Below are 18432 nucleotides of genomic sequence, written 5' to 3'. Positions count from 1 at the left end.
GGGATCGTGGAGATAAGATCCATCCGAGCTATCCATCCAGATAAAAAATTGCTTGTATCGAGTCTTGCATCTGAATTATTTCAACATACATTTCTCTGACATCAACTTGACAAAAGCAGCCTAGCCCTACCCTCATCCAGTCAAAATGCCATTGCTAATGTAGTGACTGTTCTCTTTCTCTTCTTCCTCTTTTTAAACTCTGTGATTCTGATCATGTCATTTTGTTTGATTTTCTTCATTGGTTCCTTCTTTTCTGTTACATTAAACATAACAGCTCCCTAGGCTGTTCGTGGTCTTTTTATTTGGTATCAAAAGACCAATTTCCATCTGAAGATGTTGAACAACATTGGTATCCATCGCTTGCCCATTATGCTTTTATACTAGCATCTTTTGTCTTTCCTCCATGATTAGTTTATGGAGGAATGGAAAACTTCATCAACCACAGATCTGTTTCATTGGCCTCCTGCAAATCTTTGGAATTCTCATTCACTTTGATACCTCCATGTGCTTGTCTGTGATTAGACTAATTACTTGCTGATGTAACTAATTGAACTGCTGTACTGTGACTAATGTGTATATTCAGTCCACTGTTGTCTCAGTGTTTCTTTGAACATTCCTGCCTGCATCTAGCTCTTTGTAATCTGGCTGGTATTTGTACAAAACCCGACACTTGGGACTACGAGCCCTCTGGCACTTGGAAGTTCAGAATTACTGGGTGATTAAGGTATGCTTTGTTGTTACTGTACAAATGGCTGATGGATTATGACGTGTTGTGGATTCCAGTAAATAATTTCTCCCACCTCTGTTGAACTTGCCACACATACCACTTCATTAGGAGTGTACAGACGGGCATATAGCATCGGAGATTAATACATCCTAAAATGTATATATATATATATTTGTATATGTAGGAATAATTTAAAAAAACAAACAATCATGATCCATTTTTTTGAAGAGTTGCATACGTGAGAAACTCTCTTCAATATAGGTACCCACAGACTTTTGACTTCCTAGAGACTGCAAGTGTGCTTTTACTATGTATGCATAGAAAAACTCTGAAATTCACCTTCTATACCTGATGTAAAATGTAAAGATTTTTCCTCTTGGGGCCAAAATAATTTGAATTTTGTTGTTGTTGTTTCTTTGTCAACTATTTACAGCTTTCAAATAATTTCCATTGTAATAATGTTTTTGAAAAGTGCTTCTAAACAATAAATTTTGAAATAAAGACTAAAAGGCGCAAAGTCTTTGGGCTTAGGTAGACCTGTAACATCCAAGCATATGTACATTTATAAATTTCATTTGAAAAATTCAGTGTAACATCATTTAATAATCTTTGGTGTCTTAGCTCAAGAGTTGTACTAATGCAATGATAAACCAAAGGTGCCTTTGAAATAAGAGCAAGCTATTAGAGGTATATTCTGTAATTGCTGATTAATAAAACAAGGATAAGATATAACCAAAAGCATGTTGACCAAGGAGCTGAGTCAGTGATGAATAAGTGCAGTCCAGGCACAATAACTTTTATGTATGTTGTTCATCTTTTCTACTGTGTATACCACATGTATCAGTATCTCTGTCCCAGTTTTGTCAATCGAGCTCTTCATTAAAATGAAGAGCCAAAACAAAGCTATCCACTCAAAATTATTATTCAGGTTTGTAGTGTCTTGAGCCTTTTATAATATGACATACATAACTGCAAACAAACTTCTGCAAAAAGCAAGTAAATGGGCATATGCATATCTGCAAAGAAATGTTCTGTGTAACCATGATGGTGTGACTGCCAAGTACAGAAACAGTGGGGGTTATTCAGTGTTTTGGTTTGGGAAGTAAAATGCTACCTACATAGAACTATAATCCAGTCAAGATTTTTTTTGCTAATTAGTGACACTATGAACAACGTGAGGGAGACCAATTCATGCAGACCTCATGCTGCATGCTGCCTTCAATAACCACTGGTTCTGACTTATAAGACCAGATTGAGTACCCAGCTTATGAAGCCCAGTTTTGCTTCAGTCTCAAAATACTGCTTTGTAAAATGTACAGCTTGGCATCTTGTGTTTGCAGAGTTTAAAAGTGTACCTTTGTTAGATTAATGAATTAATTGTAAGCAGTGCAGCTCCTTTATCCCTCATACAGAATAAAAGATAAGCTAGTATTTAATTTGGTCAGAAAATTTAAAATCAAATAGTTATTTTCCTTCTTTTAATCAGTTTTAATTGCCTACTATTATATTGCAAATTATATAATTTGAAAAGCACTGAGAAGAAGTATTGTGGTTATTAGATATTAGTATTCAAATCTGCCTGGAAGTGTATATTGCCATGGGAATCAGCGCTTCTGAATCCCATTCCAGGCCATACCAGTGATCTATATTTTTGCAGGCAACTTAATTCTTTGGTTCCTTAGAGACAGGACGTATTAAATGGAGATGTGACCACATCTCTTAAGAGCAATGTGATGTTAGTATTCAGTGTCATGTTCTGACGAAGTGACTATTCCTAGAATTCCCTTTTTACTTCAGATGACAATATCTACTTGAACAAATCTCAGTATTTGTAATTTACATGTATTTGTAATGTACATGTACAGCTATGGGAAATGAGTAATAGAGTAAAAGCATGAAGAAATTTGGTATTTTGAATTTCCTAATAACTTTTTTTTTTTTTTTAGAATTACAAAATTAAAAAAGAAAAAACACATACACAAGAAAACCCAAAAGACCACTTTAGAGAGAGATAAGGACAACTTCAAAAGTAGAAGTCTGAAAGAGAGGGTATTACCAGCTTAAGCTGATTCTCTAGGTTGAAGCATGCACATTTCAGCATAATGAAAAAATTAGAAGTCATGGTTGTACCTATTTTTTAAACACTAGAGCTGATTTAACGTGGTAAATAATGTGATTGCTGATCCATTATCTTCTACAAGAATTCAAATGCTCCATGACTGCTTTTGGGCTGGCTTACCTGATAAAATAAAGAAAGCACTGGTGGTGAGTTCAAGGCTTCTGGACTTACATTGAATCAGGAGATGGTCACATGTTGCCAGTTGGAAACAGCATCTTAAAGACTTCTTTTTAATGACATCTGCTTTGCAATAAGACCATCACATTTTTGCTTTTTAGTTTGAAATAGCTCCGTGGAAGCATTTTGATTTGCCGTTGTTTTTCCATTGTTTTTGTTTTCCTATCTAATCACAAGCAGTAACCCCGAAGTTACTTGAAATAGCAACTGTTCTCCCTGAACTGCAGTTTTATTTTCTTTTGGCTTTTATTTCAGCTGCGGGAGCCAGCTGCTTCAGAGAGTGTGGGAAGCTGACTTAGAGGCCTGTCAGCTGTTGATCCGAGGGTTTCAACTGAAAGAAACCAGTTGCTGTGGCTTTGAGGAAACGGAGAACCAAATGGACGAGCTGGAGATGACTGCTGATGCCCCTTCTGATTCTGAAAAGAGGAAAGAAGATCACTTTCCAAAGGTCACGAAGTGGGACAGTGCTCCTTGTCCTAGGCACAGTAAGCTGAAACAGGTATCTGGAATACCCTACAGATGGATTTGAAGCAATAGTGTTGTTTCTTATTTTGAGAGAAAAAGATAAACCTGGTCAGCAGGGCAAGTTAAAAATGATCTTAACATCTGTCCTCCAATATGAGACAAGAATAAAATAGCTTATTATTTACTCAGAAGCCCTTCAACTCTTTTTCCTGGAACCATCAGTCTTTTCAAAATGTGGAAATTATTCAGGCAGTGAATAAAGAGTATACATCAGGGTTCAAAGGAAAAACAATTTTCTTGAAGATTCTTTAAGTATTTAACAGAAATTACCAGCTGCTCCTCATCATATCTATGAGTTTCACTCTGAGTTAATTCTGCTGACTTGTTAGCCCTGGGTTAGCTGAAGTGGGGAGTGGGTGAGTTTTCCTGCTCTCGTGGAAGTGTCAAAGGCTTTGTAGCTCAGCTTCCAGTTGGCTTCCAGCACATAGCCAATAGTAAAAGAAGGAAAAAATCATGGGGGTTAAAGGATCTGAGAAATTTCTTTGAAGTTTTTGTGTTCTTCTCTGGTATGCCATCCTTGCTTAAATATTTCTAACTACCTAAAAACAAATAAAATCACTGCACTGTCAAGGTAAAAAAAAGCTGTTGAAAAGCTTCGTCACCCAGTAACAGTAATGTGACAAAAAGGCACTCCAACAGGAGTTGTCGGTTTTACTACCTTGGAATTTGATTGACAAAAATTGAAAACATGCTTAATCGCATGTGGTGCTAGGTGTCATTGAACTGTGCATTACATTGAAAGCTGATATCACATTTTGCATTTATTCCGGCTGAGTCTTAGCAGAAAGCAAGGTGTTACCTTACTGTAAAAATCTTCCATTTGAGTAAAATTCTGTTTTTAAAGTGGGGTTCATCAGTACTTGCAGGCTAGGAGAGGTGTTCTGCAGACTGAATCCATGTAGAGGGCATTTTTGTTGGAAATGGTCATCTGTGGCTTTGATTTAGGTATTTTTCTCTTTGATCTCTCTTTTTTTTTTTTTTTTTCCACATTATATCCCTGATGAGTAGGCTGAAGTAATATGAGCAGCTTGGTTGGTTACGGAAAGCTGTGATTCCCTTTCGAAAGTGCAGCTGAGAAGCTCTGGTGGCTTCAGTGTTCTGTTTTTTTCCTGTAGTTCTCTTGAAATTCATGCAATATGTATCATTTCATCTGCAAGCCCAAGTCACTTACATGAAAAGTGGGACTGCTGTCCCCTGGAATGACATAAAGGTAAATGAAGTGTGGTGACTTTTGGTTTTGGAGTGAGTCACAGTAGTCAGAAGGCTGGGTTGCCAAAGAAAGTTTTGCTGGTGTTTGTTTTTATAATCAAGTGGAAGCATCTAATGGAAAAATGTGTATTTGTCAAGATACCCTATTTGATATTATCTACAAGGCTGTGCTATCCTTCTGAGAGGAATAACTTGATGTGGTTACCTTGTTTCTAGAATGATACATTCCTCCAACTGTCCTCTCTGTTCTACTTCAGGAAATACCTAAAGGGAGGGTTGATCACTGAAGCAAAAGGAAGAGTGGCATTCTTTATATTTAGAGCTTACTGAATAGCTAGCTTCAAAAGAGTACAGCAAGAGAGTAATAATACAAATACAGGTACAGATGCCTTTGAAGGTGCAGGTAATTAATTTACTTGATGGTGAAATGCTATAGATGAAGTGTTCCAGTTATATATCATGTTGTATCTGGCTAAATATAACAGAGAAGTGATTTGTTTTTGTTGATGTATATTATAAATGCAATTTTGCATATAGTTATATCCTACTGTGTATGCAGAAAGGAAGAAACAAGAAGCAGAAGAATGAGAAAAACAGAATAGATGAATGGAAATATCCCCTCCCTTAGATCCTCACATACTGCTTTGCAGGATGACCATTTTTCATTTTTAAATGAAAATCATCACTATATATAATTTGTCCCGATATAAAATATGCAAGGTGTAAATTCTTTGAAAGTCCGGATATGTCTCTATCAAATATGAGCACAGTTTTATTAACTATCAACAGTTGCTTAGTCATCATAACTGTTTTCTAGGACAGCACTGATATTTTTTTCCCTAGTTCATTTGTGCAGTAAACTATGGCACTGTAAGTAAGGCTTCCTTTGTAAAACTGACTGTTGAGTGGCGAAGACTATCACGTGCTTTGGCAGCTCAGCTTACTGAAACATCATTACTCATTTATTGGTCAAATTAAATAAAATAGGGCCAGAAAAATTATCCTCACATAATCTGGTTTACTTAGAAATTAAGGTGTACCCCTCTCAACCACAGATACCTCAGACGAATATAATATTTTTTAAAATGATGAAGCAAAGTGATAGACAATGGGCCTAGTTTCAGTCATGTCAAAGTCAGCTTGCTGTCTAATGTAGTTAAAATAGATTCTTGAATTTTCATACAGGCATGTATTTTCTATACAGTGACTGACTTGCTGAAAATAAGGTGCTCTGCCAGTGCAGTTTCAGTTGGTCTTCTGCGAACTAATTGGTCTTGTTTTTTCTCCCAAGTCTCAGAGGAATTCAAGATGGATTCTAGTTTTGATTCCAGAAATATTCCAAGCTTTTAAACTGTATGCAAATTACATTGCTCACGTTGCATGTGAGCAAGGTTAAAGTTGCCGAGATCGTTAGAATTGTAGTTAGATATAAATAAGTACAAGTGATTTCTAAAATATGTAGTAACGTTTCATTTCTCTTCAGACATAAATGCCTGTCTGTTCTACTCTTTAGGAAATCTTGCTTTATCCTTTGCTTGCTGGTAATGTATGAGTAAAAAAAAACCTTTCAATAACACTAGAAATAGCAACAAGTAATAAACAGAGATGTATGTGTGCTGAGACCTCCTTAACACCAAGTGTCTTGATGAATGTGAGTATGTGTGCACTGCAAGCTGGAGTTCCTGACCTATCCTTTTTTCTTTTGCTGCTGCTGCCTGGCATGCTGTGCAGTGTTCCCTCTTAATCACTATGAAGGAAAGAAACACCTACTAGATTTCAAGAAAATTGAGGTGATTAAAGTTACAAGGTAAAAAAAAATAAAATAAAAATTCAGTAGTGTTAACTTTAGTAAGTCAGCATTTTTGGTAGCTATCCTATCAGAATTCTTTGTGGATTATTTCTCTTTTTTTGCTATAACTAAAGCAAGGAAAAAGGTTAAGAGTTAGAGCTGTTTTTCTTTACTCACATCTGCATTCTTCAGTTTTGCCAGCTGGGAAGATATTTCAGAACATTTTCTTGATCACTGACTGGTGTTGGGAAAGAGTTCTTTCATTGCAAAACATTGATATCAGTCACTGTTTTTACAGTAAATAAAAGTCATATTAAATGGACAACTGTGGGAGAAAAAAAAGTAATATTCAGTGTGATGTCTCTCATTAAAAAGAAGTCATCACAGAGTATGACACGTTTTTCAGAATTTAGCAATTGCAACCAACAAGAAAACTTTGGTCAGCAGGCTGCAGCCCACTAACATGAATTGAGATTGCCTGTGATCCAGGAGGCAATTGTGCCATGTGTAAAGGACAAAGCTTTTAGAAAGCTAAATAAACAGTGCTCTCATTTGAGTTTTAATTAAATGTTGTGTTTGTAGAGCTTTAAAAGTAATTTGGAAACTTTAAATTTAATCATCTTTTTGAATGTCAGCATTAAGCATCAGTGAAAGTCAGTGTTTGACTGTTTTCTGCATTAATCTAGGGAAGGAGTTGCTGTTAAAAAAAAAAAAAAGCAGCTGGCTTGTATGCTATGGTCAGATCATTGCTGAACAGTCACACACATTGTTGTGTAATAAGATGCCTCTTCGTTGAGAGTAATTCTGTCATAGCTATTGAGCTATTGGCAAACATCATGCCAATTCTTTAGATACAGTTCACAGAATTGCACCAAATCAAAGAACTGCAGCAATTGGAAGAGACCTCAAGAGATCATAGAGTCCAACCCCATTGCTCAAGCAGGTACCCTACAATGGGTAGCACAGGTAGATGTCCAGATATAGATCTTGAATATCTCCATAGAAGGAGACTCCATCACCTCTCTGGGCAACCTGTGCCAGTGCTCCCTCATTCTTACCGTGAAGCAATTCTTCTACCTGTTAGTATGGAACTTCCTATGTTCAAGTTTTAGGCCATCACTCCTTGTCCTATCACTACACACCACTGAGAAGAGCCTGGCCTCATCCATTTGCCTCCCAACCCCCCTTTAGATACTTATAAATATTAATCAGATCCTCTCCCAGTCTTCTTTTCTCCAGGCTGAACAAACCCAGGTTACCCATCCTTTCCTCATAAGTGAGATGTTCCAGGCTTTTAATCATCTTTGTGGCCCTCTGATGGACTTCATCTAGGAGATCCCTGTCTTTTTTTAAACTGGGGAGCCCAGAATTGGGCACAGTATTTTAAATCTGGCCTCACCAGGGCAGAGTAGAAGGAAGCATTATTTCCCTCGACCTTTCAGCCACATTCTTTTTAATGCACCCCAGGATACCATTGATCTTCTTGGGAACTGTTACCTTGAGATACTGTTGTCTCAATACATGCAATGATTACAAGCATGTTACAGTAAAATTATAATGAGAAAATGAATACTACAGGTAAAATAAATTTAAACAACCTTTCTTCAGATAGACTTAGGAAATGTCCAATAATAACAACGATCTCATGGCAGAGTTATGCTTTAATATAGAAATACATATATACTTGTAATAATAAGTGTTGACCTATCAAAGCAATATCCCTATCTCAGTTTATTTAAATATTATCAATATTGTTTGTATGGTAAGTATTAATGCTTTTCCAATAATATTAACTGAATGTTTTTTTCATTGCTGCTCAACCAATCAAGGAAATATTAGCTAATTTCTTATAGAATTTACAGATCAATTAAGTTTTGAGAGAGGAACCATAGTTACCACAGATTATTAATATAAACCATCTCTGGTGTTTTCTCATTTTTCTTGGCCGAAGTGACTTAGAAGATTTGTGCTAGAAAACTTTTGTGACTTCTGAATGGTGTATGTAGATTGGTAAGAGTCTGGTAGATAAGTTTATCTCAATCTATAGTAAGTTTTTCAGTTTTAGAGCCCATGTCCATGTTGGTTTTAACAGAGAAGCTAAAAGTCAGGTTTTAATAAAACGTGTCTAAATTTCACTTCAAATATTGGGTGGCTGCCACACCTCCACTATAAACCCGACTGAAATATTTCATAGATGTGTAGCAAAATGATGTAATTGTTCATCTTATATAACTTTATGTGCCATACCGTTTTTGTAAGTTCCATTGAAATCTTAATGCTTATACAACTTCTATCTACCATATATTTAATAACTTATATCTAACAGGTTGTTGAAGACATTTCATTTGGAGCAGAGGGTCATTTATCTGAGGTAAGTGTTTTCTAGACAGTATAAAGTGGTGATATTATATTCTTGGGCTGAATTAAAACTAATGATATCTATTTCTATAGGATTACCTTTGTGTAAAAATTTGAGAGCAAAATCACTATGAAGTACTCAGACATTTAGAAAAATAGCATAGGTACAAATAGAGTAGTCCCATTCTTTTATTCTGTAAAAGATAATGGCAAAATTGCTGTGTATTCTGGAGAGATTATAGTTAAATTGCACTTTTCTAATGCTTTTTATACAAATGTACAACAGAACGGATATGCTGGGGAAATGTAGGATAGATTATATTTAGCCAGTTGTACTGCAGCACCATAATAATGCTTAAGAATTGAACAAAATCATGATATTTTACTTGGCTCCTTGTGTACCACTAAAAATACCTTTATAAATCCCTTTGAATTTATTTGAGATGTATAAAAGCATACAGCAGCAGAATATGTGTCAATAGGAATTTAATCTGAATAAAAATACTGAATGTTTGTCATTTTACACTATTTTCATAAATAAAAAGATGTCAGATCCTATCCTACTGAGCAAATTCCAGAATAATTGAGTAGCATGAGATGTATTTCCTATGAGAGTAAGTGTTGAGAAAAAATCTGCTTGTTACTGTCTACATGCAAACTAGAAGTTCTGGTAATATACGCATAAGGAGATTCGTACTGGTTTGTGTAGTTGTACTGTTTGAGTGTCCAATTTTGTATCAATATGCCTTGGGTTGCAACCTACATTTTAAAGAAATTAATATCTATGCATTATGTCCAGCCAGCAAATTAATGGCATGGGTAAATAATGCCTAATTCACTTCCCACAGTAGTGCACATCCCACATGACAAGTATGAGTTATAAGAATTAGCCAAGCAAATTTATAAAAATAAAATAAAATGAGAATTTGCAGTTCAGGATAACTACTTCCATAATACCCATCAAAGATTTCAAAGGCTGTAGAGCAACTGAAATGCTCCATGAAAGGAAATCTGTAAAACCGAAGTCTGATCGTTGATCATGTATAGAAGGGGACTGCTGCATGAGAACATGCCTAGGATCCATTGTTTAGCTATATGTGAATTCAGCATAAATAAAAATGGGAAGCCTTGAGTGTGAAGGTGAACTTTGCAAAAAATGGTCACCAGAAAATGCAAATAGCCCGTCTCAACTGTGAATTTTGCTGTGAGTTATAGCAAAACCGTTCAGGTACACAGTGGATGACATGAAGTAGAAGCAGGTGGTCCCACAGGATAAGGGTAGCAAGAAGCTCTACTGCTGGAAAGGCAAAATGAGAGAATATTGGCAGTGATAGGTGCCAAGAGAGCAAAAGATTTTCTGGAAAGTTAAAATTGCATTTGATTTAGACTAAAACAGATGAGAGGTCTGCAGAAAGCTTGTGTGCAGCAGTGACCTCCGCTGAAAGCCCAGACCCTGACTGAAGAAGTTATCCTTTTACTCAGCAGCAGATGAGCCCAGAACATGAAAGTGGTATGCATGCTGGGCTTATGAATGCACCAGAGAGCCCAGGCATAGAGGGTTAATGCTGTGGAAGCCTTTAGTAAGAAGTAATGGTCTTATAGTCCTCAGAGACAGAACAACTTTCGAAGTTTTGAGGGGAAAATTGCATAAAAAAAATTGAGAGCAACAATATAAATAAAGGAAATGGAAATGAGTTAGAAGTCCAAGCTCTCAACCACACTGCCACAGCTGGATTGATGTTGACTTGTAGACAGCTCTATAAAGAATCTGTGAAACTGTCAGCACTCTGTACCATGTCAAGGCTTTGCCCAAATGTTCCTTTAACAGTCTGATCCCTTAATCCTTGTCAGTCTCCTCATTGCCTGCAGGAGGTCACTCTGTTAGTCATTCCAGATTGTTGCATCTAAGTAACTTGGGAGCAGAGATGAGAATGAACAATACTACAAGCCACCTATAAATGGTATCCAGCTATGGTGACTCCTATCACAGCAGGATGTGGATGTTAGAAAACAGTTTGCTGCTTTTGTTTCTTTTCCAAGTCCTGGCCCACTGTGAGTTTTTATTTGTGAGTCAATAAATAGCCTTATTTTCCCACAAGTGGAACTGGAATTGTCACAGTTTAATTAAATGAGCCAGTGAAGTATTTTGCACTGGTTTGGGAAGTCTGCACTCAGGGTAGACCTTGAGTCTACTAAGATGAGAACGAAAAGACTGCTGTCACACAGACTGTTTCCTCTGCTGAAAGGCAATGAAAAGCTCTATGTCTGCGTAGCTACTTTTCCAAGGATGTTCCTCCTTGGCTGTAGTGGAAGAGACATGAGGAGAAGAATTCCCAACATCAAGCTATACTTTTGATGAGTCATTTAACACTCTCTTGTGTTATATCCTTGCAGAGGAGGGATCAGTGCAAGCAAAAGGAATGTGGGAAAAGAATGTGATTGTGGGGAGATTGTTCACAGTTAGAAAACAGCTGTCTGGAAAGCTTTATGCCTGATTTGTTGCATATGAAAAACTAGAGCATGTTGTAGTACTGAATTCTCCCAAATATGCACAAGTAGGCTGATGGACCAAGCCAGCAGTCTGTCAGTAGAAGATGATAAGAGCAGAAGTAATTGGGAAAAAGACTTGAACTTAGTTCTGAGAGAAGACAAAGCTATCTCCATTAAAAATAAAATAAAAAATCACTTGAAGAAAATCGAGGAAACAATAGGTAGGAGGAAGCAGCAGATGACTTTTGCTACTCTCTAGAAGATGTCATATTTCCAGTAAAGTATCATATCCTTTTGGTGCAGAAGAGAGCACACAGTTACGGACTGTGTCTACGTCAGAAACTCTTTAGTGGCCCAAAAGCATTTTGAGAAGGAAAAAATGTTGCTAACAGTGAGCCTAAAAGAATAATGCACAGTATAAAGATGAACCAGGAAGACCACAGTGCACATTAAGTAGTAAGCAAAAGGTGCAAACTGGTAGGAGACTTCAGTGGTAAGGGATACATTAGGGATAGCTGAAAGAAAGCATCGGTATGTCTTCTAATAAGGGTAAATGAGAGAATAATAAGAAGAGAACAAAGTGCAGATTATTTTTCTTTCTTTATTTTTTTTTTACCTTTTGGTCTTTCTAGAAGTAATAAATTGAGTCCATATGTATGGAATGCTCTTAGTATTTACCTGAAGCTAGCAAGAGAAGAGCATGGTAAAGGGTCTGAAGGTAAATGAGATGCACTCAAGTCAGGCTAGACTGATGAAATTCCTTCTAAAGTTCATAGGAGCCAAGGAAAACAATATCCAAACCATTAACAAGGTTCTCTGGGAACTCCAGAAGAAGGCTGAAGTCCCAGGAGATCAGTAAAAAGCAGAGCTGGTATTTGCCTTTAAAAAAGAGATGGACTAGGAGTCTGTGCACCAGTCAATGTAACTTCAATTAGGATTAGAATTCCAAATATTCTTGATAAATTGAAAGAGTGGCCTGAAATCAATACAATTGGATATATTAAAAGATTCTCCAGGTGTAAATTACACTTGGAGAAGAAAAAAGTTGTGTTTATGTATACAGATGGCAAATAACAGCTAAGATGGCAATACTGCAGAGTTGGAAAGGTGGGTTATAATGGACTGCAAATAGAGTGGGATTCATTACCAACAAAGAGCAAAAGTCATTTGCAGCCTCATTAACGGGAATGTCAGTTGTAAGAAATAATTACTGTGCTTAGTTCAGAATGTCAGATCCTCCGCATGAATACGACATTGGTCTGCACGTCTCCCTGTGTGGAAGATAGGGCATGCTGAAGAAAGGAAGAAAACCTGTAGGAATAAAGTGTTCATTAAATAGCCATTCATGCCATGATGCTAGGATGATGGTGGCCAAGAGTAAGAGGCATTATTTTCGGAGTCTGAGATTAGGCCTGCTGTCAGTGTCTGCTTCATCCTCCTCATCTACAACACCAGCACTAAGCAATATACTTGGTAGGAATTCTGAGAGCAGGGCAGAGGCAAAGGCTTCTTTCAGCTGTTTTTTAGACACTATGGCTATGTAGCTCACTAACTGAGGGTGTATGCACACAGCCTGCATGTGACACAAACATCTGCTCAAGCAAGACAAGCATATGGATGTTGGCATTTTATTCTTAGAAGTGATTTAAGAAGTGCCCTGGCCTGACTTTCTGGAGTTTCAAGTGCTCACAATTTCCATTAACTTTGGTGAGGAGTGAAGGCAAGCATGCAGCACTTCTGCAAACAATAAGTCACTGTACTAAGCCCTGAACCATAACAAGAAGTGTGTCTCCAAGGGCGGCATTTTGTAGTTATTTACGTTGCTTTATATGATTTTACCTTATGGGAGTGAGAGGATTTAGTAATGAGAAGATTTTTTTTGGTAGAGAGAGCAATTTTTGGTGGAAAAAAAAATCCGGCTATGATGTTCTGCAGGTCTCCTAAGGCTTTTATTTTCCATATTTCAGTGGGGTGATGATACTGCTAGGTTGAAGAAGAGCAACTTCTTTTTACCAGGTTCCTGTGAAGGAAGAACAGATTTTCAGGATGTATCTGGAATCCTGCTTCTCAGTGCAGCAACCATACTAATATACACTCTCATTCCTAGCAGTATTAGATTTATCTAGCTGCTGAATTACTGATTCTTCTATACAACGTTACTGAACTGAATTAACTGAATTCAGGAGAGCATAGAAGGTATTTGCACTGGAAAAGCTGATCAAACATTTAACTTGAGTAATGTTGTTGAGGAGCTGTTGCTCATAGGTGACTAAAATGACTATTGAAAAGGTAAAACAAAATGCAAAAGACTGAAGTGAAGCCATTTCCTTTGCTCTTAATTCAGTGCACTAGTGCTGTGCAGCAGCTGGAACATTGCCTGCTCTTTATGTTTCTCACATCCCTGGGACAAAGGGAGGATTTCTAAATCCTACTTTGCAGGAGAAAGCAGAGGAATTCTTCAGTTATTTAAAAAAAAAAACAAAAAACAAACAAACAAAAAACTAAATTGCATCCTAATTTGTACCATTTCTACCTGCTTCAGGATTTTGAAGACAATCCCAACCACCTACATCATCAGTTCACAGAAAAATCCATAAAGCAATATTGCATCTCAGCTCTTTCCTGACTGCTTCAATCTCTCGCCTAGCTGCTTCTTAAAATTGGTGTTAGTGCAGAAATAACTAAAGAAGTCTTAAGACTTACAGTAGCTTGTAGCACTGACATCACTTACAAGCTTGAATGAGTTGTATCTTACTTATATGTTAAGCTGAAGGCAGAGTCCACTTCCCTCTCAAAGTGCTGTTGATCAGTGTATAGTTCCACTTTCCAGTCAGGAGATGTTGTGAATAGTGTGTGTCAATGCCAGCAGTTTCCCTACCTACATGGGCAAACATCAAACAAAAATGCTGCCAGTGATATTAGTAGGCATAGAAGGCACTGAAAGGAATCTTTCCTACATCTCTGGGTTATTGTGCTTTTTTCGTATGAGGATCTGGGGGTGAGAGCTGTGGAATTAATTGAATCTTTAGAATTTTTCCCGTTTGTTTTTTTGAGAGCAGTATGTTTTTGCCATCTCATGTAGAGCTCTTGATATTAAACTAAAATTAGAGCTATCTGTACCAGCACACCATAATAAAAAATGATTATATATAAATATAGGCCAAAATAAAATAGGCCACTCATATATACTGTCAAATCACAATCTGTGGGATAGCCCTCTTGTGAGTTTTGCATGATGTCTGTGAATATTTTCTTGAGAAACAATGCTTTTGTCTAAACTGCGGAGGAACTTCTCTTTTCAGCCGAAAAGGCAGCTCTGTGTCTTAAAGATACAAAAATAGTTTATCTGTACATAGTTATTGCTATATTGAAGCTGTAGAGTTCACATCAGAAGTTTAGCATTAATGGAATGTAATGCCTAATTTATGGAGTTATTGTAGTTAAACCACAGAAAAGGCATAGCCATACAGTTATGATTAAATAGGCTTCAAGTGTTCAGTGATTAAACAAGTTTAATTGTTTTTTTTACCTAGTAACTTATTTCCTGCCTCTCTGTATTGTTTGAACAATTCTGCATTGAGCACTTAGTTTTTCCCAGTACTCATTTACTCATTTATTTTAGTTTCTGAAGTAAACAGGATTTCTGTTACATTTTTAGACAATTCAGTATATACTCATAATGCGCTGTAGCCTTACTACGTTTTTTACACTTGAGATAGAATAGATATTTTACTTTAAGTGAGAATGTAAGTATTTAGCTGACAAACAAATTAATGCCTATAGCTGTATCAATTACAGAATGTTATTTCTGAGCATGTTTATTGTGAGAACAACACAGAACCCCAAAACACAAATTTGCATTGATACAAAGCTTCACGAGATGGCTTTGGTACAAAATGAACATTAACCCAAATTCGTTTGGCCCTGAGAGTTAGTTCATCGGTCCCTTCCTTCCATCACTCCTGAGACTCTTCTTTACTTGGCTATAAAGTTGTATTTAAAAATGAAAAGAAAATATCAAACATGAGATCAGAGTAGGTAGCCACACACTAGTAAATGTAATCATCCTTCTGCATTGCTACTGTGAATTTCAAGCCGTAGTTATACTTTATCTCAAATTTTCAGGATTTGAGGACCTCAGAACTAGGCCATACTTGCAACTAGGAGCCTCTTTTGGCAATCATGTCTCTAAATGCTTCTCATCGATTTCTCTTATCTCATCTGAGGTCAGTGAGGGTGTATAGGTCTAAAAGGTCCATTTTACCCTCTTTGTTCACTGGCATGCAGATTAGGAATGTATTTTCCACTGTGGATATTCATAACGGGGTTAGACAAATACAGCAGTGTGCTTATCATTTAGATTAGACGCTCAGTATGACTCCTTGTGCTTCTGTTTACTAGACAGGAAACATGAAGACCATTTTAAACTGGAGGAAATACATAGATCTTCTCTTAGAGCAACTCGTGGCAGTACTAGTTCATTGAATGATTATTTGGACAAACTGTCCCACTGTCAACAGTATTGCCTTGCTAAAAGCAGTAAATGTATCAGACAAAAGTGTACAACACATTGATGTTGCATGAGCTGGACTCTGCTTTTTATGTGATGCTGTAAAATACTATTTCCTCAGCATCTGTACAAGAATACTTCATTTTGCCTAAGTACACAATATGTAGAAAGAATCTGATTTGAATTCACTTGTGGATTTTGTCTGTCAGAGCAACCCTTAAGAGTCTATGCATTAATTAAAAGCGATTGCTCCTAAATTAACTCTTCAATGATGATGTAACGCTGCATGTTTTTTATCTTGTTTTCTTGCGTGTTTGTGATGAGAGTTGTGTGAAGATCTGATTTTCTTATGAGTAACTGCTAAAGAAAAATCTCTGCTCAGGATATGGAACTTTGTCTAGAACGGTCATCATTTTAGATGTGTTTTCAGAGTAGTTTTACTTATAATTTACTGAATCTTTTACAGTTTTGCTACAATTTACTGAACCTTTTCTTTCTAGCATGAGGCCTAGGTACTTTTAGACAACTGACATCTGTTCTTGTATGCGTGTCATAGAATGATTCCTAAAAGCTTTCTGTTGATATAAATTGCCTGGGTTATCCCACTTCCTAAAAGCATATGGAGTCCTGCTGGTGTATTGAATAACAATTTAGCAGCTGGATGACTGTTCTTTGTCTTCTGTCCCCAGTCCTGAAACAAGGACATTTCTAGTTGATGTAGGGAGAACATATATCTTCTCCTCCCCTGTTCTTAATTTAAAAACAGTGGGGCAATTTTACTTCCATAGACTCTGTTGAATAATGTCATAAATTCTGATATCTGATAATGACTCTGAAGGTGGCTGCTGAGGTTCCATGCACCAACCAGAGATTCAAACAGCTGATTCGCATGTGTATCCCAACGTCTAAGCTGTAGGCATTTGCAGCATAACCTCTCCCCAACTCACTTGTCCAGGCTTTGAGCTGAAGCTTATTGTATCCCTGTGCAATCTGCTCAATAGCTGTGTCTAGCAGCAAACATAGAAAGGCAGAAAGGTCAGAGCTCTGTGCTGTAGCAGAAGATGTAACAGAGGATGTACCAGCAAGAAAAGCTCTTCTAACATTGGACTCTACGTGTGCAGTGCGTGACACAAACTGTAAGGGTAGCATGAAATCAAGGACTGGTAAATGTCTTTACCAAAAATCAGAGTGCTTCACAATGGGCAGTGTTCCAAAAATTCCTAGCATGATTTCATTGACTGAAGGTTTGATTTCTCTCACATAGCCAAAGATGCCTACTACTACATCAGCAGTTCAGAGCAAAGGACTACGAATACTTTTTCAAAGGAGCAAAAATTTTCTGATGTTTGTAGATGGTGACATGTGTAGCTGGCTTTATACATGAGTACATACACATCTAGAGAAAATATAGTTATCTGGACTCCAGCTGATGAATGATCCATTTTTTTTCCAACACAGTTCCAGCAGAAGTTTATCTTGACACCATAGTCTTTTCCCCCTTTCCCCTCAGGGGTGGGGGCGGGTAGAGACTAGTCTCAGTGATGTACAAATTATTTGATTTTTTTCCACTCAAATATGACACTTACCTGAGTCATTTCTCAAAGAGGAAGTCAATACAAAATGTAAAAGATATAAATTATCTTTGCTCAGTACATCCAAAAGCAAACAAATCTGTAGGAACTGCCTTTGTAATGGGTTCAGAATATTCAATTTAAAATAGAAGAAGAATTTGTCTATATGAAGTTGTAAGTGGACAACCATTATTTTCAAGGATTTATACTTATTACACGTAGTAACATAGTGTAGTTTCATCTTGTATTTTCTAAGAATTTGATGTGTTTTCTCTGATCGGTTGATCAGAGAAATGTTCCTAAGTATTCTAGCCAAATTTTTCCTCAGGCAGCAAGTATATTTTTGTTGTTATATGAGATGCCAAAAGTGACTCTTCGTGAAATGCTGAAATGGCCTCAAGGTAAATCATATTTAGAAAAACAACTTAAAATTTAGGAACCTAAATGGTGTAGTCAGCGTGAGCTTTCCCTCCCCTGCTGTGGTGAGACAACATGGAGGAGAGAGAGCAGTTCAGACTTCACACTCCTTTAATCCTGTGCTGAAAGTGAGATCATGGCTTCTTTCTGATGGGAAATAGACTGAGACGACAAACTCGTTCCCATATAAATCAACAAATTACTGTATAGTAATAACTTTTTAACTCTTTAACTTGGATTAGGTTTCAAACAATATCTTAGCACTTCAAAACATCATATCCTCCCACTAATATTTTATTTTCATCCTTAGTTTGATGCAAATATTGGGTAGAAAAGTACATCTGGCAATAAATGATTTCTTTTTCCACTACCTGTAGGAGTTCTTCATATTTTCTGCAGAGTTGGGGGAGAAATGTGAAGCAATAAGTGAGAAACTAGTGCATCTGGAAGACCAACTGCAAACTTCAGTCTGCGGAGTTGATGAAGGTATAATTCATATCCTTTTTGATATATCTATAGATAGTATCGACCTACATTAGT

At 36.9% G+C, this 18432-nt stretch overlaps 1 protein-coding gene across 11 annotated transcripts in view; it reads left to right on the top strand.

Moving 5' to 3' along the window:
- The window catches only part of DISC1 (DISC1 scaffold protein), a 320664-nt gene that overhangs the window by 178003 nt on the left and 124229 nt on the right, over nucleotides 1-18432 (top strand). For 7 of the 11 annotated variants that reach the window (XR_014882141.1, XM_085219744.1, XM_085219747.1 and 4 more), the window contains 3 exons: nucleotides 3279-3522; nucleotides 8873-8917; nucleotides 18270-18378. Coding sequence is in view for 9 of the 11 variants with exons in the window: in XM_085219744.1 (XP_085075870.1) it covers nucleotides 3279-3522; nucleotides 8873-8917; nucleotides 18270-18378 (398 nt within the window). In the remaining 2 variants the exon portion in view is untranslated. Of the gene's footprint in view, nucleotides 1-3278; nucleotides 3523-6488; nucleotides 6565-8872; nucleotides 8918-18269; nucleotides 18389-18432 lie in introns of those variants that run through there. The other 4 variants (XR_014882142.1, XM_085219740.1, XM_085219741.1 and 1 more) reach the window with 4 other exon arrangements.

The sequence above is a fragment of the Meleagris gallopavo genome, chromosome 2, assembly GCF_905368555.1.
Source record: "Meleagris gallopavo chromosome 2, MGAL_WU_HG_1.1, whole genome shotgun sequence".
NCBI lineage: Eukaryota > Metazoa > Chordata > Aves > Galliformes > Phasianidae > Meleagris > Meleagris gallopavo.
This window is presented reverse-complemented; position numbering and strand designations above follow the sequence as displayed.